The sequence below is a fragment of the Monodon monoceros genome, unplaced genomic scaffold (assembly GCF_005190385.1).
Source record: "Monodon monoceros isolate NGI ecotype Baffin Bay Population unplaced genomic scaffold, NGI_Narwhal_1 Super_Scaffold_15, whole genome shotgun sequence".
NCBI lineage: Eukaryota > Metazoa > Chordata > Mammalia > Artiodactyla > Monodontidae > Monodon > Monodon monoceros.
In genome coordinates, this window is record NW_021703771.1 from 28,762,182 (window position 1) to 28,786,953 (window position 24,772).

Genomic DNA, 24,772 nt, shown 5'->3' on the forward strand with positions numbered 1-24,772 from the left:
ATCTTATTTAAATAAAAAATAATAGTTTCTAGAAAAACAGCCATAGAGTGTCACTCATCTGCCCTACATTGTGTCTGCCTCCGTGGCATCCGTAGGCTACCTGGCAACCAGTGACATTCTTTTTCCATTTCTCTTCACTCATTATTCATTTAGAGATGCAATTCAGTATATATTGGAAGCAAATTCACTTGCTACATTCTCTTCATCTGGAAAACTAAAAAGACATGCCCAAAATATGCCTTGCCTTTTAGAACCATTTGTCAAATGGATATAGAAACTCTGAAAGCCTGAAATCATCTAATGCTTCAGACGGTTTAGTGATCCTTTTCACAAGGATGAAAACCCAGCTCACGTTTGTCAAGGAGTAATGGTCTGATGGCACTACATTTCTTTCTGTCTTCTCCGTAGACATTTTTCCCAGTGCAATGAATCAGCTGAAAAAGGAAGCCCAGAACCCCAATTCCACTGGTCAGAGAGCAAGTAAAACACAGCAGGATTATTCAGTATTTTCTTTACTTTTTTATGCTAATTGCTTCAGGTCCACATTTATATTGCTTAGGAGATCTAGTTTAATATAGGTACTGCTAAGAATAAATTCTATCAAATATGTTGACTGGAGATACTAGATATACCTCTCTATGCTGATGTGTGGAAAGCTTTGCCAAACTTAAGTCAATTAATTAAATTACTTCAGGTGCTCCATAACATGAATTGGATTTTTGTTGATATTATTTTCTAAACTACTATTCAATTTTGTTATTTATGACTTAATGCACCTGCTTTAGTTTTAAGAAATTCTGTTTGTCTATAGCCGAAAGTTCTTACCCCTTTCCTTCTTGAGAGAGATCTAGACCTAATCAAAAAGCTTGGGATTACATTCTTCTCTTGTGTCCATAATACAAAGATAATCTCCTCTGTATCCTGTTTTTATGAAAATGGTTCTAACAAATTGCCCGTATCTTACACATACAAACAACAGCTGTTTTCAAGATGAAAACTAGTTGAGAAAAAATAAAATAAATTGATAGGTTGCAATCTTTCTTTTTCTTCTCTTGCTTCCTGACTGATATACCTACAAAAGTTGCAGGGGGGGAAAAAAGTCCTTTTTCTTTCTAAATCTTGCTACTAGTGTCGTATTGATTTTCTCTCAAGTGCACCCTGTGGTCTCAGATGATCACATATTTTCTCACATTACTCATATTGATACAGCACCTTGACTCACAGGTTGACATATGTTGCTTGAACTGATGACATGGCTCACCGTTGACATACCCTGGTGGTGGGGCGAAGCAAGCCTCTTATGCATGAAACCTAAGGGAACAGGCTGTTTCACAACCATATTCTCATTCTTTGAAAAGTAACTGTTGTTCACCTCAAGTGATCCTTTAAGTCTTATCCGTGTTGCTTAACATTGTTCTAATCTCTCCAACAGTGTTTTGAGTTCTTTTGTGTCTCTGCTGATGTGGAAAGGAAAAAAAATCCCTCAACTGGGTATAACAGTGTTTGAGTGTTCCATGGTTCGTAAGAAAAAATAAAAGTGTTATTAAGAGTCTGAAGGAATACATGGCAGCCGGCCTCTGTGCCACGTTGCTCTGGCTTCTTCTTACCTTCGTGCTCTCTCCACCTCCCTGCCTCTGTTTCAGCTAGCTGTGAGGTGGCTGGAACACAGCTGCCATTACCAGTACATGGATGAGCTCCTGCAGTACATCCGCTTTGGCCTGATGGACGTGGACACTCTCCATGCAGTTGCCCTGTCCCACCCCCTCGTCCAGGCAAGTGAAACCGCAACAGCTCTTGTCAACGAGGCCCTGGAGTACCACCAGAGTATCTACGCACAGCCCGTGTGGCAGACTCGCAGGACCAAACCGCGCTTCCAGTCAGATACTCTGTACATCATCGGTGGGAAGAAGCGTGAGGTCTGTAGAGTCAAGGAACTTCGGTACTTCAATCCCGTGGATCAGGAGAATGCCCTCATAGCTGCCATTGCCAACTGGAGTGAGCTGGCTCCCATGCCCGTGGGAAGGAGCCACCATTGTGTGGCAGTCATGGGGGACTTCCTGTTTGTAGCAGGAGGGGAAGTCGAGCACGCCAGCGGCCGGACGTGTGCCGTGAGGACTGCCTGTCGCTATGACCCCCGCAGTAATTCCTGGGCAGAGATAGCACCCATGAAAAACTGCCGGGAGCATTTCGTTCTGGGAGCCATGGATGAGTACCTCTATGCGGCTGGGGGCAGAAATGAACTGCGCCAGGTTCTGCCGACCGTTGAGCGATATTGCCCCAAGAAGAACAAGTGGACTTTCGTCCAGCCCTTTGACCGGTCCCTCTCCTGTCATGCTGGCTATGTGGCTGACGGTCTTCTTTGGATATCAGGTAGAACATGCCTCATACGTTGGATTTATTACAAAACACTTTCACTGTGGCATAAATTGACAAGTCAGGCTTTGGTAGTGGTGGCCATGTGTATCTGAACGATTCGGCCAAGGGTGGCATTTTAGCTAATTAACAGTCATTTATTGGGCACCATTCTATAGAGAGCAGTGTATGGGGGAGTAATTGACCTTTCTGTGGCTTTCTGAGTGATGAGTGGAGTAAAATTTCAAGATGGAAATGAATGGCCAATCACATCTCTTTTTCTACCAAACCTTCTATTGTTTAGATTGTCAGTTTTTGACATTCATGGACTGTATTGCACACCTTGTGGTTTATCCAGGTCCTTGGCTTTTCCTTTCACCCTGGGCTGCCTGACTAGGCGCCAGTCTATCAAAGACAGGGCAGGCAAAGTAAAAACACAGTTAATCCATTTGGATGAGTAAAGCAATGGGAATAGATCCAGGTAGGAGCCATGCTGTGCATTGAGGGAAGGGATTTAAGTTATTGGCTAAAATAATGTTTTTCTGTTATCTGCGAATTGTAGTTACTCATGCCATCCCAATCCTTTATTCCTATTTACTCTCCCATTCTTCCTGATTATTTGGGGGTTCTGATTATTTTAGTTTACTTTTTTTGTCTTTGGTTTTGTTTGAAGCCTTTTGATTATGAAAAAAGGAGAGAGACTAGTATAATGAATCCCATGTGCCCATAACCCAGCTTCAGCAGTTATCTACTCGTTGCCAATCTTGTTTCACTCACACCCACATGCTTTTCTTCCAACCCCTCATGGCTGACTTTTCACTGGCACAGAAGGAGCCTGTGAGGCATGTGTTATTGACATCACATTATCACCTTGGGTTTCCAATCCTATTATTGGAAAGTCCTCAAATGTCCTCCTTTGAAAGGTTTGCCTATTAGGGAAGAAAGTTGCATCTTCTCTCAGCTGGAGGATACTCATTTTGTGACCCAGATGGATCTCGCTGAATTTCTATGTCAAGGACAAAGAGGAATAGAAAAATCAAACAACTTAATTACTAAGAGTAACTTTGAGATGTTTGTACTCAGAAGAAACAATCACTTTTAAGTATACTTATGAAGACTTCTAAGCTTCCTTGAATAATCTTCTCTAGTTTAACATCTGCTCTGACAAAATTCCCCCTTGCACTTAAAGTAAATTCACTGGACTCTGCCCATGTTTCCTTCTGCTCTCCTCAATAACCAGGGACACAGCTGTAGTCTTGGCTGCTCTGGGCAGTGCCTCAATTATTGGCAATTCACTGATTTTTATTGAAGAAACCTAGCTCATGTCTGGGTTTAAGTGCTCAGTAATTAATGAATGAAGTTAAGATTGGGACCAAGAAAGAGGATAAATGAGGTGTATCCAACAATTACTGGTCCTGTATACCAAACAAACATTAGATATGAGTGTGTATGTTAGTATATGTAGATATATTTAGATAAAGACCTCATTTATCTGGTGACTTATTCCTTTTTCTTTAAGTATATATTTCAGTATTTAAGAAAAAAGCCACCAGGACTGTATCCTGTTAGATTTGTTGAAGAAACCTTAAACTTGGCTGCAAATAAATCCTTGCTATTAGAAGGAACAGATCTGTACTTGACTTAGATAACAAAACAGTGATGGATTTATGAAATCAGTATAATTTATATTTTATTCCAACTTACATCCCTTCCTTTGACTCATTTAGTTTTCATATATATTGCTAAGGTACTGCACTCCTAAATTTTGCATTGCATTTTCTAAATTTTGTATATGTTTCTCATAATTAGTTTAATAATTATTCCTTCCTTACTTTTATTTTTGGGCTATAAAACTAGCTTTTAAAAAGAGTGCTGGAGTTTCCCTTGCATAGTCTTCAAAATACAACTACTTAATACCTTCTTTAGTGAGGCCTTAAGAAAGCACTGAAACTTATGTTAGCCTGGCTAGATCTATCAACCTGGTATCAAACTGACTTCTCTTTCCATATGGGTCTGTATGTTTCCTTTTCCGTTGTATTAAATGTATCAACTTATTACAGTCCATACTGCTATATCACTTTGTTTTTCCCCTACTATGAAAGGAAATACATTTCCTTTGTTCTTCTTTTGCACTAATATATGCTGCCTGGGTTAACCATACTTAATGAAAACAATCACAATTTTCTCAGGTTTGTTTCTCCCTACTGTGTACTTGAGATGAAAAACTCACTTCCCTGTGTACAGTACAATACCTTTAATTGGAAAGAAGAGGAAATCACCAGTGACATTTCTAATACCTTCAGTCGTCTGCCTCTTTCCTCAGGCTCAGCTTACAATAAATCAATTGTGAATCTAACCAGGGATAGGGAGGGGTTGCTATGGGCTCCTTAAAAAAAAAAGACAGGTATATTTCACCCTGACTATCTCTGATTTAGAAGTGTTACCCTGATTTTTTTTGGAGCAGATGAAAATGTTTGAGGCTATTCCTTATTCTTTACCAAATAATTAAATATTTCCAGTTTAATTGATGGGGGATTGGGTCATTGGCATCCTTCTGGTATTTTGTAAGCTTTGCCTGAGGTGAAGGTAGTAAGGATTATAGGATGTAGATTTTGGGAGCTTATTTCTGTTCCACAGAACACAAAATGAATGTTTCTTTAGGGACTCGATATTTCCAGTGTGCTCCCTCTCTATACATACCCTCTCCCCATCTCTGTTCATTCTAGGGTCAGGATACCTGGAAACCTGTCCGTGGTTTTAAAAAAGAGACAGGCAAAGATGAATTCAGAAAACTAGGCTGTGTAGATATGCCCATTAGCATGTAATTTAAGATGTTAGAGATAGTCAGATTTTACAGGCTCCTCTAGCATTTGACATCGTGACCCAATTCACAAATGCTCCACATCGTTTCTACTTGAAATTCACAATACTGAAGTAAAATAAGCATTAAATATCCTGCCGTTGTGCTTTGAAAGGTATGCTCTCCATTGTAAGATATTGTTTGTGTACTAAAAAGGTCCTTTTTTTGTGAGTGAAAATGAATCCTGAGCTCATCTTGCAGAATAACTTACCTTTTCATTTTTGTCAAATGGCAGCAGGATAATGGGAAACTAACTACAAAATCAGTGCTTTAAAACTGCAATAATAAGACAAATGGTACTGCATTTCCTGAAAAGTGGCACTTAGTGTTTTCTTGATTCTCTTGGTGAATGGTACATCTTTATTAAAGTCAGTGCTGGTTCATAGATAAATAAGAATAATTCAGCAAACACACTTCCTGCCCTCTAGGAGCTGACAATCAAAGAGTTTTTCAGGGGCTTCCCTGGTGGCGCAGTGGTTGAGAGTCCGCCTGCCGATGCAGGGGACGTGGGTTCGTGCCCCGGTCCGGGAAGATCCCACATGCCGCGGAGCGGCTGGGCCCGTGAGCCATGGCCGCTGAGCCTGCGCGTCCGGAGCCTGTGCTCCGCAACGGGAGAGGCCACAGCAGTGAGAGGCCCGCGTACCGCAAAAAAAAAGAGGTTTTCAGGTATTTCACTAATGAAATAACATTTGTTAGGGCTTCTTTAACTCCCTAGAAAATATATTTATTTTCATCTTGATTAAATTTAGATGAAGTTTGCGTTGCCCCATTTTAAGTAACTTTAATTTATTCAAACCTACTAAAGGGACTTTACAATTAGAACAGTATAAAGCATCATTAACATTTTAAAAATGCCATAGCTGTAACTTTACTGTGCAAATATCATTTTACTTGCATCTTAAAAAATTGTATACAACATATTAGGAACTAATGGGGGCATGGCAGAGGCTGACTGTGGTGCTCTGAGGTCACAGATTGAGGGCACATGCAAGTGTGAAATTGGCTCCACTTTGACCAACCAGGAGATGCTGAGCAACTTTCCTCACCTCCCTGAGTCTTTTTCCAGGCTAGTGCGGGAGCCACAAAGACAGGTCCCACGCCGGGGCTTATAGTTTTTTGTGTTTTTAAAAATATATATATATATTTATTTATTTATGGCTGTGTTGGGTCTTCGTTGCTGCACGTGGACTTTCTCTAGTTGCAGCTAGCAGGGGCTACTCTTCGTCACGGTGCGTGGGCTTCTTGTTGCGGTGGCTTATCTTGCTGCAGAGCACGGGCTCTAGGCATGCAGGCTTCAGTAGTTGTGGCTCGCAGGCTCAGTAGTTGTGGCACGTGGGCTCTAGAGCGCAGGCTCAGTAGTTGTGGCGCACGGGCTTAGTTGCTCCACAACGTGTGGGATCTTCCCGGACCAGGGCTTGAACCCGTGTCCCCTGCATTGGCAGGCAGATTCTTAACCACTGCGCCACCAGGGAAGTCCGGGCTCACGGTTTTTAAATGGATGATTACAGTAAAGTGTGTGGTGTGTGTGGGTGTGATGATAGACAGCTTTACAAGGTACAGAAGTAGTGCGAAGCAGGAAGTAATCAGTGCGGGGGCACGAGAGGCTTCACAGAAGTTTCTGGCACCTTCAGCCTCCCTTGGCCTCACTTGCCCATTTACCCCTCCCTGTGCTCGGCTTGGGCTTCATGGTGCAGCCGTTTCAATAACTCTCTTGCCCTCTGGCAGGCACACACTGTTGGGCAAACCCAATGGTCTGCTTTGTGCCTGTACCCGGGCAGCTGAGTCCAGTGGGAGGAGGCCAGCTGACAGGGGGCTTGGCACATATATCCACTCAGCCCCCAAACCCTCTCTACATCCTGCCACTAGGGTCTCACCCACTCTCCTTCACCAGCTGTAATGCCCTCACTCTCCTCAAACTCAGAGATAGAACCTTGCCTCCTGTTTCTCAGAACAAATGGACGTGAGGAGTTTCTGGCAGCAAATCAGGTGCGATGAGAAGGCGGTGGAGAGTATGAGGACACAGAGGGGCCAGAGGTGGTGTGCAAAGGGTCAGAAGGTGGGGAAACACTAGCCAGGAGGGTGCAGAAGAGGGGGAGCTAAGGAAGGAGCTGAGAATGTGCGATGGGCAAGGCCAGAGGAGGAGGCGTGGTGTAGAAACCAAAGCCAAAGCCGAAAGGTGCGTGAGACGCGTCCAGTACTGTGGGGACATCTAAGTCCAGAATGCCTCTTCTGCAGTTTCAGTCAGGGACTGCTTGGTAATTTCAGTGAAAGCGGTTTTTGGAGAGCGGAAGAAGGTGGAAGCTAGAATGCAGTGGTTGAAGGTGTGGGTGGAGACTGAGGAAGTAACAGCTGCAGGTACATAGGCCACCTTTGCACAAAGCTGGGATTTCATCTAAACTTGGCTCCCTGAACCTGAGCTTACCCAGCAACTTTCCGATTATTGTGCTCTGGCCGACAGGGAGAGACTGTGCTGTTTCTAGGTACACATTCTTCAGTCCGGGTGACAGCCATATTTTTCTTTTTCTTTTTAAAAAATTAATTAATTTATTAATTAATTTATTTCCTGGCCATGCCGCACAGCATGTGGGATTTTAGTTCCCCGACCAGGGATCGAATCCACGCTCCCTGTGTTGGGAGCGCAGAGTCTTAATCACTGGACCGCCTGGGAAGTTCCCGTATTTTTCATTATAAATTAATAAATAAGATTTTGGCTTTAGGAAGAAAAAAGGAGGAAAGATGGAAGGAAAGAAAAAGAAGGAAGTTTGGCTGAGAGAAGAGAGAGTAGCTAAGGAGGAAATCCAGGGTCCAAGGAGGGAACTTTTTTTGAGGATGTGAGCGCATTAAGCACATCTATAGCTAAGGGGAAGGAGAGAGTGAATTTGAAGTGAAGGGAGTAGGGGCGTCCTCTGGTTGGTAAATGCTGAGAGCAGCTCCTAGGTACCAAGAATGAGGATAAGTCTGGGGCACAACAATATTGACCACAGACACAGGGTCCCGAAGAGGCCAGAGGGAGTTTGGGAGGGGTTCAGTCTTGGACAGGAAGAGGAGAGACCCCTTCAGCTCCAGGGCAGGAGGCAATGCTGGATGTGGACCTAGGTAAGCTCAGAGAGGAGGGGCAGAGACCTGCAGAGGGTCCTTGCCATGGAGTCAAGGGAGGGGCAGGGTTGTCTGTGGAGATCGTGCCGTGTCAGAACCAGGTAGAGGGGCTGAGGAGCTGCTGAGAGAAAACACAGGGAACTGACATGTTTAAAAAAATTGTGTCAGAGCCCACACTCAGTTGGAAACCACAAAATTATGGTATCCCAGTTTGCAAATTTCTGTTCTGTTTTTTGGTGGTGCTCAGCAGAGAACTGGAGAGGGAAAATCCTTGGATTCACTCACAATGGAAGGTTTTTAGGCTGGGAAGAGCCCAGAGGATCCTACTGGAAGAGTTCAGCATGCTGGGATCCCAGTTAGGTGAGGGTCAAGGGCTTAAGGTTTGCTTGAGGGAGAAATAAGTGTGTCGTGTTATGGGAGCAGGTACCAGAGAGGGTCTGTTTGTTGCCCCTGGGAGAGGGTTCGGGCTTCATAGCTTGACATTCCACTTAAAACTTCCTAGTGGACTGGAATTCCACTAAGAGTGAAATCTTTGTTGCTTCAGATCCCAGCAACCAGCTGGCCACAGGAGTTACCTTTTCTTCTCTGTTTTCACTTCTGCCCCAGCCTTTACTACTCTCCATCTGAAAGAGATGAAAACAAAACCATTATAGTATTGTACTGAAATGGAAGCCAAACAGAAATGAACCATTCTACAATCCTTTTAAAAGAGCTCAGTGGTTTGAAGAAAGCAGTTGGATCACCTGTATTCTCCAAAATAATTATCAAAGCTTTCATCGTAAACTGACTTCCCTTTATTCCAAAGTAGCACTTGGTTTCCCCTCACACTGCTCCTCAAGAGATGAGGCTTAAAGAGGTGAAATGATTTTTCTGGATCACACAGCAAGTATTTGACAAAGCTGGAATTTGATCTCTGTGTCTCTGGTGTTTGAAAACCATACTTTTTCCACAAAACCTCACAAACCAGTTACAACAAAGGTCTCAAAACAGGTGCTTACGTTGTAAAAAGAACTTCCAAATGGCATGACTGAAAGTAAATGATACATAGAAGAGTAATCATACCTGGAGATTTGTGTAGTATCAGTGATCATTTGATTGTCTTTAATTGCTTAACTGACCATCTTTCTTCGGGCACAGAGCTGAGCTATATAATGTCTTCCTTTTTGTGTTTCTATAGTTTAGTTTCTAAAACATAAACAATAATATAAAGTTAAAATGCATACAGAAACAGTGATAATATGGAGGAGGTACTCTAAAGTACATTGGTTTAGATGAGAACATTGTTTTCTGAAAGGATTGCATATTAAAATATAGTAGTCTAGTGGCCTTTAAAATTGGTAGTTTAAGTAGTTAAAAAAACACCCATTGGCTCTAAAATTCCTCTCATGGTGATTACAGTCTTTGTTTATATGATCCATTTGTGGCTGTCTAGATGAATCTAGAAAAAGAAGGTAGAAAAAAGAGTCAGCTGAGTTGCTCTATCTAAGAATATGAGAAATATGTCATTTTCTTTATTCCCAAGAGGAGAGAAGAAGATTAAAGCTACTTTATGGAAATGGGGAATGGCTGAAGAATTTGGTTGATGGCAGGAAAGAGGAAAAAGATTCAGTAAGAACACAGCAAACCCAGGACACTAGAGACAGGCAGAGGGGACCTTGAGAACTTAACCCTGCTAGGAGCGTGCAGAAATCTTTGGAGGCAGGATTTCATCTTTCTACAGCATGAAGAATTGGAGTTAGAGCAAATTTTATTGAGATTTTAAAGGTCAGCTCACATCTGCATTGTGGTAGATTTTACCATCATTTATTATTCACTTATTTAAAATAACACATGGTGCATACTTTACATATTTTGGATTACAAGTTTATATTTGTTCACTCTAGGTGATATAAATATAATTTATATTTTCAAGTGCATCAACCTTTTCTTTATAGATATTTTGTAAATTGGAGACTTCCTTTGCGGCTTTTGAATATATTAATAACCCACCCATTTGCGTGGTTTCCTCAAGTGTGACAGAAATAATATGGATACTAGTTTTAATTTAATGCCTGGATTAAGTATGCTTCTATTCAAGATGCTAATTTAGTAGAAAGATTCTTGGCTTTAATTGTTTATGGAGCATTATTAACACTCCCAAAATATGGACGGTCTAATATCATGTAAAAATAGATAATGAGCCGCGGAGCAGCTAGGCCCGTGAGCCATGGCCGCTGAGCCTGCGTGTCCGGAGCCTGTGCTCCGCAGCGGGAGAGGCCACAACAGTGAGAGGCCCGCGTACCGCAAAAAAAAAAAAAAAAAATGAAAAGTTTATTTTTGCATTCATTGTAAATATTCTCATGGTGTCCCTTTTATCAAGGAATATTCATGAGTTTGGCTCTCTTAAAAAATGACCCATATGAACTCACACCTACTGCTTTTGATAATTAGACTATGAGTGTAAAGTTTTTAGTCTTTTGAGAATTGGAGCAAATTTACAGAGGAGATGCTTAAACTATTAAAGAAGGAAAAAGTCTTTGATACTTTATAAACCAGCCAGTAATTGTGGTTATTAGAAAAAAGAACTATAAGGAATCTATTTCAGACTACAAAATTCGTTCATTATTTCATACTTATTTTTTCAATATTCCATACATACTCATTTGTGAAAATAGCAAGAAATTTTTATAAACAAACTACTACAGTATTTTATTTTTTATAAATTTATTCATTTATTTTTCCTGCATTGGGTCTTCGTTGCTGCGTGCGGGCTTTCTCTAGTTGCGGCGAGCGGGGGCTACTCTTCGTTGCGGTGCGCAGTCTTCTCATTGCGGTGGCTTCTCTTGTTGTGGAGCACAGGCTCTAGGAGCATGGGCTTCAGTAGTTGTGGCACGCGGGCTCAGTAGTTGTGGCTCGCGGGCTCTAGAGCACAGGTTCAGTAGTTGTGGCGCACGGGATTCGTTGCTCCGCAGCATGAGGGATCCTCCCAGGCCAGGGGTCAAACCCCTGTCCCCTGCATTGGCAGGTGGATTCTTAACCACTGCGCCACCAGGGAAGCCCCACTGCTACACCATTGTAGTAAACTTCCCGTATGGATGGCCTCTTTACCGAGTACTCTTGTTCACCTGAAACCTATGAGAGAGGTCTCACTGTCTCCATTTTGCATGTGAGGACATGAACTTGGCTGTTAAATGGCTCCCCCAAGGATAGAGTCATAAAGGAGCTGGGGGTGGAGGCTGATGGCACACCTTCTGCTGAAATGCACCCCCTAGACTAGTGTGAAGCTGGCACTGCAGGCCTCCAAGAGAGCTGCAGAGATAGTTTGCCACAATCCTGAGCTGGCTCACAGAATTCCAGCCTGGAGCATCTTCCCTAAGAGCATGGACACGTTCAGTTCTTTGCATCCTGCTCTGTTCCAGTAAGGGTACTAGCACTGCATTAGGTACCACTCTTTTCTACTAAAGAGTTTAGTGTAGGACTCTGTATTTATCAACAGAGGTGTTTCTATCCCTGAAAAAAAAAGAAAAATTAGCAGAGCCACCAGACTTGACCTACCCTGGCCAACGAATATTGAGAGCTGTTTTTCTAAACACTATTTTATGGACACTGTCAGCATTGGCTAGTTGTTGCTTTTGAACACAACGAGTTTAGGAGTTGGTGACCTCTCAGTAGTGGAGACAGAGGTTGTTTGTTTCACAGTCACCTGTCATCTTCTCCCTGGCATGCACTCATCCATTTGTCACAGTGTTTTGTGGGGAGTTGAACAGGGAAGCTTAAGAAAAATGCTTTACTCTTGTCTTGATGATAGAAAGCATTTCTCCCTGCTGGTAGCATGGTGGTAACTTTTCATTCCTTCTGGCAGTTTTTAAAGACTTATTTGACTTTGGGGGAACCTGCCGTATATCTCTAAGTCACAGTTCAGAAGTATAAGACAGGATTGTTCATTTTCAATTTTGGCTGAAAAGTCTTAACTTTGACTGTGGCACTTCAAAGTTAGGGAAAACTTGGCTTTAAAAACGGATGCTGATATGAGATGGCATATTTAATGACAGATGTATCTATAGAAAGCTGTTAAGATGCAGATTATCCCCCCTGGGGTGGGGGAGGGAGATCAAAACTGCCAATCTATAAAATATACTCGATAGAGGAAGGCATGGAATCTGTCTTCTCAAGTGCTTTGATTGCAGGGGGCAGTATAGCAGCATGTGGCATCATAACCCAGAGCAGACAAATCAGCTTGATGACTTTCAAAGCCAGGAATACTGCTGCAGGCAAGGGTACTTCAGTCTAGGATAAATTAAAACATATAGAGACTATTATTAATTCCATATCTATTTTTGTATAGTCAAATCTGTATGCAAATCCTTAGCATCTCATTTCAGAAGATTAATCTAAAAGTAAAGAGTGTTATGTGAAGGGAATGTAATGATAAAGCTCTGAAAATGGGTAACATTGCTAGAGAAATGTGGGCAGCAAACGTGGATGCTTTTTTTAAAATTTATCTTTTGTACTGAGAAGAAATGTTTATTTATATGCTCATTTGTAAATTATTTCAAAGGGGGAAAGCAATAGAACCAATTCTTAAGGTTTTCCCTTGCAATCCTGACTTGGCAAAAGTTACAGCACTTGGTTTTTTAGGCACCTCCTGCGGTTTAACATTCTAGAAGTAATCAACCAAATAACTAACTAGGACTTTTATTTTTACCCCCAACTAGTAACCCAATATCTCATTTCTAAATATTGTCATGTGAGTGAAAATTTGTATGTAAGGGTAAGAAATCTAATTACTGAGTGCAGATTAAGGGGGGAAAAAAACTATATTATAAATGCATCTGTGGAAGACAGTAAATAGTAATTCTGAAAAGCATGAAGATAAATGGTGTGCCGTGCTTGGGAGAAAGGATGCGATAGCTGCATTCTAACCCATTGATTATACATTTGATCTATAATGGGCAGAGTATCTTCAAATAGTGTCACAAACAGATAGTTCATTGCAGTAGATATTAATTCTGTCCCATATTTCTAAAACAAGTAGAGAAACTGTCAAAGTTTTGAAATAATGGGGGGAGTTCACCTCTGTTCCCTCTCATTTGGAGAAATGATTATAGGCGAGCTGGACATTAATCTGGTGGTTATGGCCCGGATCAAAAGCACTTGGCAGTCATTTTAGCCCTGAAAACTTGTGAGGTTTCAATAGCTTTGATTATTCTTCCATAGTTATGCTAAGAAAGAATTATTGGACATTCCATTTTTAATTAGATTTAAAAACAAGAAGGTTGGGGGGAAGCAAACATACCTCTGTATTTATTTTGACATACATTTTGACTCTATGTAGGCATTTCAGCCTCAGCTTTCTTAAGTGTATTATCCTTTTCTTTGGTTTCATCTTTAAAAATGAGACATTTAGTGAGAAATCCAGAGAAGACTTTATTTGAGGGCAGGAAGCTCATTTCCCTCTGTTCTTTGTGGATTTCTTCTGCAGACAAAACTTTCCTTGATCTTGAAAGCGGTTGCAAGCTTCAGAGAGAACTTTAAAAAAAAAAAAAAAGCCTTCCAGTTAATAATAGCTATGGTCAATTACATGAAAGATATACTCTCCTTACTGGGATTGAATGAGAGAGTAATGATTGGCCTGGACAGAGTCCCTCTCCTTTATGTATCCATTAGTACTGATTGATTATCACACTTTAGTTAAGTTGATGCACTAATTCTCCGGGGTCTGGTTGACTTGACTTCTGGCCATGGAGTTGATAGTAGTGATCCATTCAAAGTATTTGAACGGCCAAAGCAAATATTATAGTGGACACAGTTAAACAGACAAGGAAGACTTTATTCAAGACTATTGCACTAGGGGAGAGAGACAAGAATGCAGTTTGAAATCAACTCCTCTGAAAAACAATAGGGTTTTTAAGCACTGGGGTGAGCTGGTAGAAATATACTGAAGTACTTTTGGAAGAAGGTTGATCAGTGTGATGCGTTGAGCACATTCAGTTACCCTAAGTTTGTAAATGTTTTTCTCTGTGGTTAGGCCATTTGTGTTTGCTGATTTGTACCCATCGAAGTTAGGCTCCTAGCCTCCACAGAAACTGGGAGATAGGAGCATTCTCTTCCTTGATGATAACATCTCAATGGCATGGCTCCCAGGTCTTTGAGGAAGATATTCCTGGGTTGTAAAACTTGCAAGAAGCTTCTTAAATGATTTATATCTCAAAGAGGCAGAGAGAAAGAATTTGCAAGTTTTTTAAAAATAAATGCTGTAAGTAAAGGGAGGTCAGGGGCCAGAGACAGGAAGAAGCCTGTCTAAAGTTCAGTTAAGCTGAGAGGAATGTTAAGGCCACCTTGGTCAATATTATAATAGTACATATTTTAAAGTTATTTTTAATTTTAATTTTCTAGTTGAAGTACATTTGACATATAATACTATGGTAATTTCAGGTTTTACAACATATTGATTCAACATTTATATACATTACCATGAGCACCATGGTAAGTTTAGTAACTGTCACCATACAAAGTTATTGCAGTATTGTTGGCTGTATTCCCTATACTGTACATTACATCCCCATGACTTATTTATTTTATAACTGGAATTTTGTACCTCTTAATCCCCTTCACCTATTTCACCCAATCCTTCACCCCTTTTCCCTCTGGTGACTACCAGTTCTCTGTACCTATGAATCTGTTTGTTTTGTTTTGTTTGTTCGTTTGATTTGTTTTTTAGATTCTACATATAAGTGAAATCATAGTATTTGTCTTTCTTGGTCTATTTTCCTTAGCATAATACCCTCTAGATCCAACTGTGTTGTCACAAATATAAGGATTTCATTCTTTTTTTATGGCTGAGTAATATTCCATTACATATATCACATCTTCCTTATTCATTCATCCATCAGTGGACACTTAGGTTTCTTCCATATGTTGGCTGTTGTAAATAATGCTGCAATGAACATAAACATAGGGGTGCATATGTCTTTTTGAATTAGTGTTTTTGTTTTCTTTGGATAAATACCCAGAAATGGAATTGCTGGATGATAAGGTAGTTCTGTTTTTAATTTATTGAGGAATTTCCATACTGTTCTCCACAGTGGCTGCAACAACCTAAATTCCCACCAACAGTGCACAAAAGTCCCCTTTTTCTACATCCTTGAAAACACTTGTCATTTCTTGTCTTTTTGGTAATAGCCATTTTGACATGTGTGAGGTGGTTTTGATTCATTTCCCTGTTGATTAGTGATGTTGAGCATCTTTTCGTGTGTCTGTTGGCCATCTGTACTTCTTCCTTAGAAAAATATCTGTTCAGGTCGTCTGCTCATTTTTCAATCAGATTGTCTATTTTTTGATATTAAGTTGTGTGAGTTATTTATATATTTTGCATGTTAACCCCTTATGGGATATATCATTTGCAAATATCTTCTTCCATTCAGGAGGCTGCCTTTTTGTTTTGTTGATGATTTCCCTTGCTGTGAAAAAGCTTTTTAGTTTGATATAGTCCCATTTGTTTTTTTTTGCTTTTGTTTACGTTGACTGAAGAGGCAAATTCAAAAATATTGCTAAGAGTGATATCAAAGAGTGTATTGCCTATGTTTTCTTCTAGGAGTTTTTTATGGATTCAGGTCTTACATTTAAGCCTTTAATCCACTTTGCATTTACTTTTGTGTATGGCGTAAGAAAGTGGTCTAGTTTTGTTCTTTTGCATGTACCTGTCCAATTTTACCAACACCATTTATCAATGAGACTCTGTTTTACCCAAAGTATATTTCTAGCTTCTTTTTGATAGATTAATTGACAAAAGAAGCATGGCTTTCTTTCTGGGCTCTCTATTTTGTTCCATTGATCTATGTGTCTGTTTTTATGCCAGTGCCATACAGTTTTGATAACTATAGCTGTGTAGTACAGTTTGAAATTAGGGAGTGTGATACCTCCAGCTTTGTTCTTCTTTCTTAAGATTGCTTTGGTTATTTGGGGTCTTTTGTGGTTTGTTATAAATTTTAGGATTATTTATTCCAGTTCTATAAAAACTGCCATTGGTATTTTGTTTCTTTTTCTTTCTTTCTTTTGAATTTTATTTTATTTATTTTTTTATACAGCAGGTCCTTATTAGTTATCCATTTTATACATATTAGTGTATACATGTCAATCCCAATCTCCCAATTCATCACACCCCCACCCCCACCACCACTTTCCCCGCTTGGTGTCTATACGTTTGTTCTCTACATCTGTGTCTCTGTTTCTGTCCTGCAAACTGGTTCATCTGTACCATTTTTCTAGGTTCCACATATATGCGTTAATATACGATATTTGTTTTTCTCTTTCTGACTTACTTCACTCTGTATGACAGTTTCTAGATCTTTCCACATCTGTACAAATGACCCAGTTTCGTTCCTTTTTATGGCTGAGTAATATCTCATTGTATATATGTACCACATCTTATTTATCCATTCGTCTGTTGAAGGGCATTTAGGTTGCTTCCATGACCTAGCTATTGTAAATAGTGCTGCAATGAACATTGGGGTGCATGTGTCTTTTTGAATTATGGTTTTCTCTGGGTATATGCCCAGTAGTGGGATTGCTGGGTCATATGGTAATTCTATTTTTAGTTTTTAAGGAACCTCCATACTGTTCTCCACAGTGGCTGTATCAATTTACATTCCCACCAAAAGTGCAAGAGGGTTCCTTTTCTCCACACCCTCTCCACCATTTGTTGTTTGTAGATTTTCTGATGATGCCTATTCTAACTGGTGTGAGTTGATACCTCATTGTGGTTTTGATTTGCATTTCTCTAATAATTAGTGATGCTGAGCAGCTTTTCATGTGCTTCTTGGCCATCTGTATGTCTTCTTTAGAAAAATGTCTGATTAGGTCTTCTGCCCATTTTTTTATTGGGTTATTTGTTTTTTTAATATTGAGCTGTATATATATTTTGGAGATTAATCCTTTGTCCTTTGATTCATTTGCAAATATTTTCTCTCATTCTGAGGGTTGTCTTTTAGTCTTGTTTGTAGTTTCCTTTGCTTTGCAAAAGCTTTTAAGTTTCATTAGGTCCCATTTGTTTAATTTTGTTTTTATTTCCGTTACTCTAGGAGGTGGATCAAAAAAGATCTTGATGTGATTTATGTCAAAGAGTGTTCTGCATATGTTTTCCTCTAAGAGTTTTATAGTGTCTGGTCTTACATTTAGGTTTCTAATCCATTTTGAGTTTATTTTTGTGTACACTGTTTGGGAATGTTCTCATTTCATTCTTTTATATGTAGCTGTCCAGTTTTCCCAGCACCACTTATTGAAGAGACTGTCTTTTCTCCATTGTATATCCTGTGCCTCCTGTCATAGATTACTTGACCATAGGTGCATGGGTTTATCTCTGGGTTTTCTATTCTGTTCCATTGATCTATATTTCTGTTTTCGTGCAAGTACCATATTGTCTTGATTACTGTAGCTTTGTAGTATGGTCTGAAGTCAGGGAGTCTGATTCCTCCAGCTCTGTTTTCTTCCCTCAAGACTGCTTTGGATGGGCTTCCCTGATGGCGCAGTGGTTGAGAATCTGCCTGCCAATGCAGGGGACATGGGTTCGGGCCCTGGTCTGGAAAGATCCCACATGCCATGGAGCAACTAAGCCTGTGCACCACAACTACTGAACCTGCACTCTGGAGCCTGTGAGCCCCAGCTACTGAAGACTGCACACCTAGAGCTACAGGCTCCACAACAAGAGAAGCCACCGCAATGAGAAACCTGTGCACCGCAATGAAGAGTAGACCCCCCGACTCGCCACAACTAGAGAAGAGCCCGTGCACAGCAACAAATACCCAACACAGCCCAAAATAAATAAATTTATTTTTTTTTAAAAAAAGACTGCTTTGGCTATTCAGGGTCTTCTGTGTCTCCATACAAATTTTAAGATTTTTTGTTCTACTTCTGTAAAAAATGCCACTGGTAATTCGATAGGGTTTGCATTGAATCTGTAGATTGCTTTGGGTAGTATAGTCATTTTCACAGTATTGATTCTTCCAATCCAAACACATGGTATATATCTCTCCATCTGTTTGTGTCATTTTTGATTTCCTTCATCAGTGTCGTATAGTTTTCTGAGTACAGGTCTTTTACCTCCTTAGGAGGGTTTATTCCTAGGTATTTTATTCTTTTTGTTGCAATGGTGAATGGGATTGTTTCCTGAATTTCACTTTCTGATCTTTTGTTTTTAGTGTATAGGAATGCAAGAGATTTCTGTGCATTAATTTTGTATCCTGCAACTTTACCAAATTCATTGATTAGCTCTAGTAGTTTTCTCGTGGCATCTTTAGGATTCTCTATGTACAGTATCATGTCATCTGCAAATAGTGATAGTTTTACTTCTTCTTTTCCAATTTGTATTCCTTTTATTTGTTTTTCTTCTCTGATTGCCATGGCTAGGGCTTCCAAAACTATGTTGAATAATAGTGGCGAGAGTGGACATCCTTGTCTTGATCTTAGAGGAAATGCTTTCAGTTTTTCACCATTGAGAGTGATGTTTGCTGTGGGTTTGTCATATATGGCCTTTATTATGTTGAGGTAGGTTCCCTCTATGCCCACTTTCTGTAGAGTTTCCTTTATCACAAATGGGGGATGAATTTTGTCAAAAGCTTTTTTCTGCATCTATTGAGATGATCATATTGTTTTTATTCTTCAGTTTCTGATATGGTGTATCACATTGATTGATTTGCATATATTGAAGAATCCTTGTATCCCTGGGATAAATCCCACTTGATCATGGTGTATTATCCTTTTACTGTGTTGTTGGATTCTGTTTGCTAGTATTTTGTTGAGGATTTTTGCATCTATATTCATCAGTGATATTGGTCTGTAATTTTCTTTTTTTGTAGTATCTTTGTCTGGTTTTGGTATCAGGGTGATGGTGGCCTCAGAAGAAGTTTGCAGAGGAGTGTTCCTTCCTCTGAAAATTTTTGGAAGAGTTTGAGGATGGGTGTTAGCTCTTCTCTAAATGTTTGATAGAATTCACCTATGAAGCCATCTGGTCCTGGACTTTTGTTTGTTGGAAGATATTTAATCACAGTTTCAATTTCATTAGTTGTGATTGGTCTGTTCATATTTTCTACTTCTTCCTGGTTCAGTCTTGGAAGGTCATGCCTTTCTAAGAATTTGTCCATTTCTTCCAGGTTGTCCATTTTATTGGCACAGAGTTGCTTGTAGTAGTGTCGTAGGATGCTTTGTATTTCTGCGGTGTCCATTGTAACTGCTCCTTTTTCATTCTAATTTTATTGATTTGAGTCCTCTCCCTCTTTTTCTTGATGAGTCTGGCTAAAGGTTTATCAATTTTGTTTATCTTCTTAAAGAACCAACTTTTAGTTTTCTTGACCTTTGCTATTGTTTTCTTTGTTTCTATTTCATTTATTTCTGCTCTGATCTTTATGATTTCTTTCCTTCTAGTAATTTTGAGTTTTGTTTGTTCTTCTTTCTCTAGTTCCTTTGGGTGTTGTAAGGTTAGATTGTTTGAGATTTTTCTTGTTTCTTGAGGTAGGCTTGTATTGCTATAAACTTCACTCTTAGAACTGCTTTTGCTGCATCCCATAGGTTTTGGATCATCCTGTTTTCATCATAATTTGTCTCTAGTTATTTTTTGATTTCCTCTTTGATTTCTTCATTGATCTCTTGGTTATTTAGTAATGTATTGTTTAGCCTCCAGGTGTTTGTGTTTTTATGTTTTTTTCCCTGTAATTGATTTCTAATCTTATAGGGTTGTGGTCCGAGAAGATGCTTGATATGATCTCAATTTTCTTAAGTTTACCGCGTCTTGATTTGTGACCCAAGATGTAATCTATAATGGAGAATGTTCCATGTGCATTTGAGAGGATAGTGTAATCTGCTGTTTCTGGATGAAATGTCTTATAAATGTCAATTAGATCTATCTGGTGTATTGTATCATTTAAAGCTTGTGTTTCCTTATTAATTTTCTGTCTGGATGATCTGTCCATTGGTGTAAGTGAGGTGTTAAAGTCCCCCACTATGACTGAGTTACTGTCAATTTCCTCTTTTATAGCTGTTAGCAGTTGCCTTATGTATTGAGGTGCTCCTATGTTGTGTGCATATATATGTATAATTGTTATATCTTCTTCTTGGATTGATTGTTTGATCATTATGTAGTGTCCTTCCTTGTCTCTTGTAACATTCTTTATTTTAAAGTCTATTTTATGTGATTTGAGTATTGCTACTCCAGCTTTCTTTTGATTTCCATTTGCATGGAATATCTTTTTCCATCCCCCCACTTTCAGTCTGTATGTGTCCCTAGGTCTGAAGTGGGTCTCTTGTAGACAGCATATATATGGGTCTTGTTTTTGTATCCATTCAGTGAGCCTGTGTCTTTTGGTTGGAGCATTTAATCCATTCACGTTTAAGGTAATTATCGATATGTATGTTCCTTTTAGCATTTTCTTAATTGTTTTGGGTTTGTTTTTGTAGGTCCTTTTCTTCTCTCGTGTTACCCACTTAGAGAAGTTCCTTTAGCCTTTGTTGTAGAGCTGGTTTGGTGGTGCTGAATTCTCTTGGCTTTTGCTTGTCTGTAAAGCTTTTGATTTCTCTCTAGAATTTGAATGTGATCCTTGCCGGGTAGGGTAATCTTGGCTGTAGGTTCTTCCCTTTCATCACTTTAAATATATCGTGCAACTGCCTTCTGGCTTGTAGAGTTTCTCCTGAGAAATCAGCTGTTAACCTTATGGGAGTTCCCTTGTATATAATTTGTCATTTTTCCCTTGTTGCTTTCAATAATTTTTCTTTGTCTTTAATTTTTGTCAGTTTGGTTACTGTGTGTCTCAGCGTGTTTCTCCTTGGGTTTATCCTGCCTGGGACTCTCTGTGCTTCCTGGACTTGGGTGGCTACTTCCTTTCTCATGTTAGGGAAGTTTTTGACTATAATCTCTTCAAATATTTTCTCGGGTCCTTTCTCTCTTCTCCTTCTGGGACCCCTTATAAGGCAAATGTTGTTGCGTTTAATGTCCCAGAGGTCTCTTAGGCTGTCTTCATTTCATTTCATTCTTTTTTCTTTATTCTGTTCCGTGGCAGTGAATTCCACCATTCTGTCTTCCAGGTCACTTATCTGTTGTTCTGCCTCAGTTATTCTGCTATTGATTCCTTCTAGTGTATTTTTCATTTCAGTTATTGTTTTGTTCATCTCTGTTTGTTTGTTCTTTAATTCTTCTAGGTGTTTGTTCTTTAATTCTTCTAGGTCTTTGTTAAACATTTCCTGCATCTTCCTGATCTTTGCCTCCATTCTTTTTCCTAGGTCCTGAATCACTTCACTGTCATTATTCTGAATTCTTTTTCTGGAAGGTTGCCTATTTCCACTTCATTTAGTTGTTTTTTTGGGGTTTTATCTTGTTCCTTATCTGGTACATAGCCCTCTGCCTTTTCATTTTGTCTATCTTTCTGTGAATGTGCTTTTCCTTCCCCAGGCTGCAGAATTGTAGTTCGTCTTGCTTCTGCTGTCTGCCCTCTGGTGGATGAGGCTATCTAAGAGGCTTGTGCAAGCTTCCTGATGGGAGGGACTGGTGGGAGGTAGAGCTGGCTGTTGCTCTGGTGGGCAGAGCTCAGTAAAACTTTAATCCGCTTGTTTGCTGATGGGCTTCCCTCCTTCCTGGTTGTTTGGCTTGAGGTGACCCAGCACTGGAGACTACCCAGATCTTTGTTGGGGCTAATGGTGGAATCTGGGAGGGCTCACGCCAAAGAGTACTTCCCAGAACTTCTGCTGCCAGTGTCCTTGTCCCCAGTCAGACACAGCCACCCCCCGCCTCTGCAGGATACCCTCCAAAACTAGCAGGTAAGTCTGGTTCAGTCTCCTGTGGGGTCACTGCTACTTCCCCTGGGTCCTGATGTACACACTACTTTGTGTGTGCCCTCCAAGAGTGGAATCTTTGTTTACCGCAGTCCTGTCTTAGTCCTGCAATCAAATCCCGCTAGCTTTCAAAGTCTGATTCTCTTGCAGTTCCTCCTCCCATTCCTGGACCCCCAGGTTGGAAAGCCTGATATGGGGCTCAGAACCTTCACTCCAGTGGGTGGACTTCTGTGGTATAAGTGTTCTCCAGTTTGTGAGTCACCCACCCAGCATTTATGGGATATGATATTATTGTGATTATGCCCCTCCTACTGTCTCATTGCAGCTTCTCCTTTGTCTTTGGATGTGGGGTATCTTTTTTGGTGAGTTCCAGTGTCTTCCTGTCGATGATTGTTCAGCAGTTAGTTGTGATTCTGGTGCTCTCGCAAGAGGGAGTCGCCATTGGTATTTTGATAGGGATTGCATTGAATTTGTAGATTGCTTTGGGTAGTATGGACATTTTAACAATATTAATTCTTCTTATCCATGAGTAACTATGGTATGTCTTTCCATTTATTTGTGTTATCTTCATTTTCTTTCATCAGTATCTTATAGTTATCAGAAGTACAGGTGTTTTCCTCCTTGGTTAAATTTATTCCTAAGTATTTTATTCTTTTTGATGCAGTTGAAAATGGGATTTTCTTAATTTCTTTTTCTGATAGTTTGTTATTAGTGTACATAGATGCAGAAGATTTATGTATGTGAATTTTGTATCCTGCAAATTTACTGAAGTCATTTATTAGTTCTAATAGTCTTTTGGTTGGAGCCTTTAAGATTTTCTGTATATAAGTATCGTGTCATCTGCAAATAGTGACCGTTTTACCTATTCCTTTCCAATTTGAATGCCTCCTCTCTCTCTCTCTCTCTCTCTCATTGCTAGCGCTAGGATTTCTACTACTGTGTTGAATAACAGTGGCAAGAGTGGGCATCCTTATCTTTTCCCTGATCTCAGAGGAAAATATTTCAGCTTTTTACCTTGGAGTATTATGTTAGCTGTGGGTTTGTCATATGTGGTCCTTTTTACGGTGAAGTATGTTCCCTCTATACCCACTCTGTTGTGAGAGTGTTTAACATAAGTCAATGTTGAATTTTGTCAAATTCTTTTTCTTCATCTATTGCGTGTTTGTGTTTTTTCCAGTTTTCTTCTTATAATTGATTTCTAGTTTCATACTGTTGTGGTCAGAAAAGTAGCTTGATAATGATTTCAATCTCCTTAAATTTATTGAGACTTTTTTGTGGACTAACGTGATTTATCCTGAAGAATGATCCATGTGCCCTTGAAAAGAATCTGTATTCTGCTGGTTTTGGATGAAAGGTTCTGTATATCTATTAAGGCTGTATGGCCTAATGTGTCGTTTAAGGGCAATATTTCCTTACTGATTTTCTGTCTAGATCATCTATCCATTGATGCAAGTGGGGTGTTAAAGTCCCCTACTATTGTATTACTGTCAATATCTCCTTCATGTATGTTAATATTTGCTTTATGTATTTAGGTGCTCCTATGTTGGGTGCATATATATTTATGTGTCATATGCTCTTGTTGGATTGATGCCTTTATTATTACATAACACCTTTTTTGTCTCTTGTTGCAGTCTTTGTTTTAAAGTCTATTTTGTATGATATAAGTATTGCTATCCCAATTTTCTTTTCATTTCCATTTACATGGAGTATGTTATTCCATCCCTTCACTTTTAGTCTGTGTTTGTGTTTAGATCTGGAGTGATTCTCCTATAGGTAGTGTGTGTGTGTGTGTGTGTGTGTGTGTATCTTGTTTTTTTTTATCCATTCAGCTACCCTGTCTTTTGATTGGATCACTTAGTCTATTTACATTTGAAGTGATTATTGATAGGTATGCACTTATTGCTATTTTGCTAATTTTTTTCTGGTTGTTTTTATAGTTCTTCCCTCTTCTTTCTTCTTCTCTTGTTCTCTTCCCTTGTGACTTTCTCTAGTAATATGTTTGCTTTCCTTTCTTTTTATTTTTTGTGTATTTGTTATAGGTTTTTGGTTTTTGGTTACCATGAGGTTCCTATAGTAACAGTCTACGTTTATAGCTGTTTATTTTAAATTAATGGTCACTTAAGTTAGAGTGCATTCTAAAAGCACTGCATTTTTGTCCACCCTCCACATTTTATGTTTTTGATGTTATCTTTTACATCTTTTTATTTTGTGTATCACTTAATTATTTTAGATATAGATGATTTTACTACTTTTGTATTTTAACCTTCATACTAGCTTTGTAGGTGGTTCTTATCCACCTTTACTGTATGTTTGCTTTTACCAGTGAGATTTTTTTCTTTGCTAATTTTCTTGTTTCTAGTTATGGCCTTTTCTTTTTTGCTTGAAGAAATTCCCTTAACATTTCTTGTAATGTTGGTTTAGTGGTGATGAACTACTTCAGCTTTTTTTTTTTTTGTGGTATGCGGGCCTCTCACTGTTGTGGCCTCTCCTGCTGTGGAGCACAGGCTCTGGACGTGCAGGCTCAGTGGCCATGGCTCACGGGCCCAGCCGCTCTGCGGCATGTGGGATCTTCCCGGACTGGGGCACGAACCCGTGTCCCCTGCATTGGTAGGCGGACTCTCAACCACTGCGCCACCAGGCAAGCCCTCCTTTAGCTTTTATTTGTGTAGT

The 24,772-nt window shown here is 39.7% G+C and overlaps 1 protein-coding gene across 7 annotated transcripts in view; it reads left to right on the top strand.

Moving 5' to 3' along the window:
• KLHL32 (kelch like family member 32) overlaps window positions 1-24,772 on the top strand; it is a 233,436-nt gene that overhangs the window by 176,502 nt on the left and 32,162 nt on the right. For 6 of the 7 annotated variants that reach the window (XM_029224080.1, XM_029224077.1, XM_029224079.1 and 3 more), the window contains one exon: window positions 1,644-2,370. In XM_029224080.1, the coding sequence (XP_029079913.1) occupies window positions 1,644-2,370 (727 nt within the window). The remainder of the gene's footprint in view (window positions 1-1,643; window positions 2,371-24,772) is intronic. The other variant, XM_029224082.1, reaches the window with a different exon arrangement.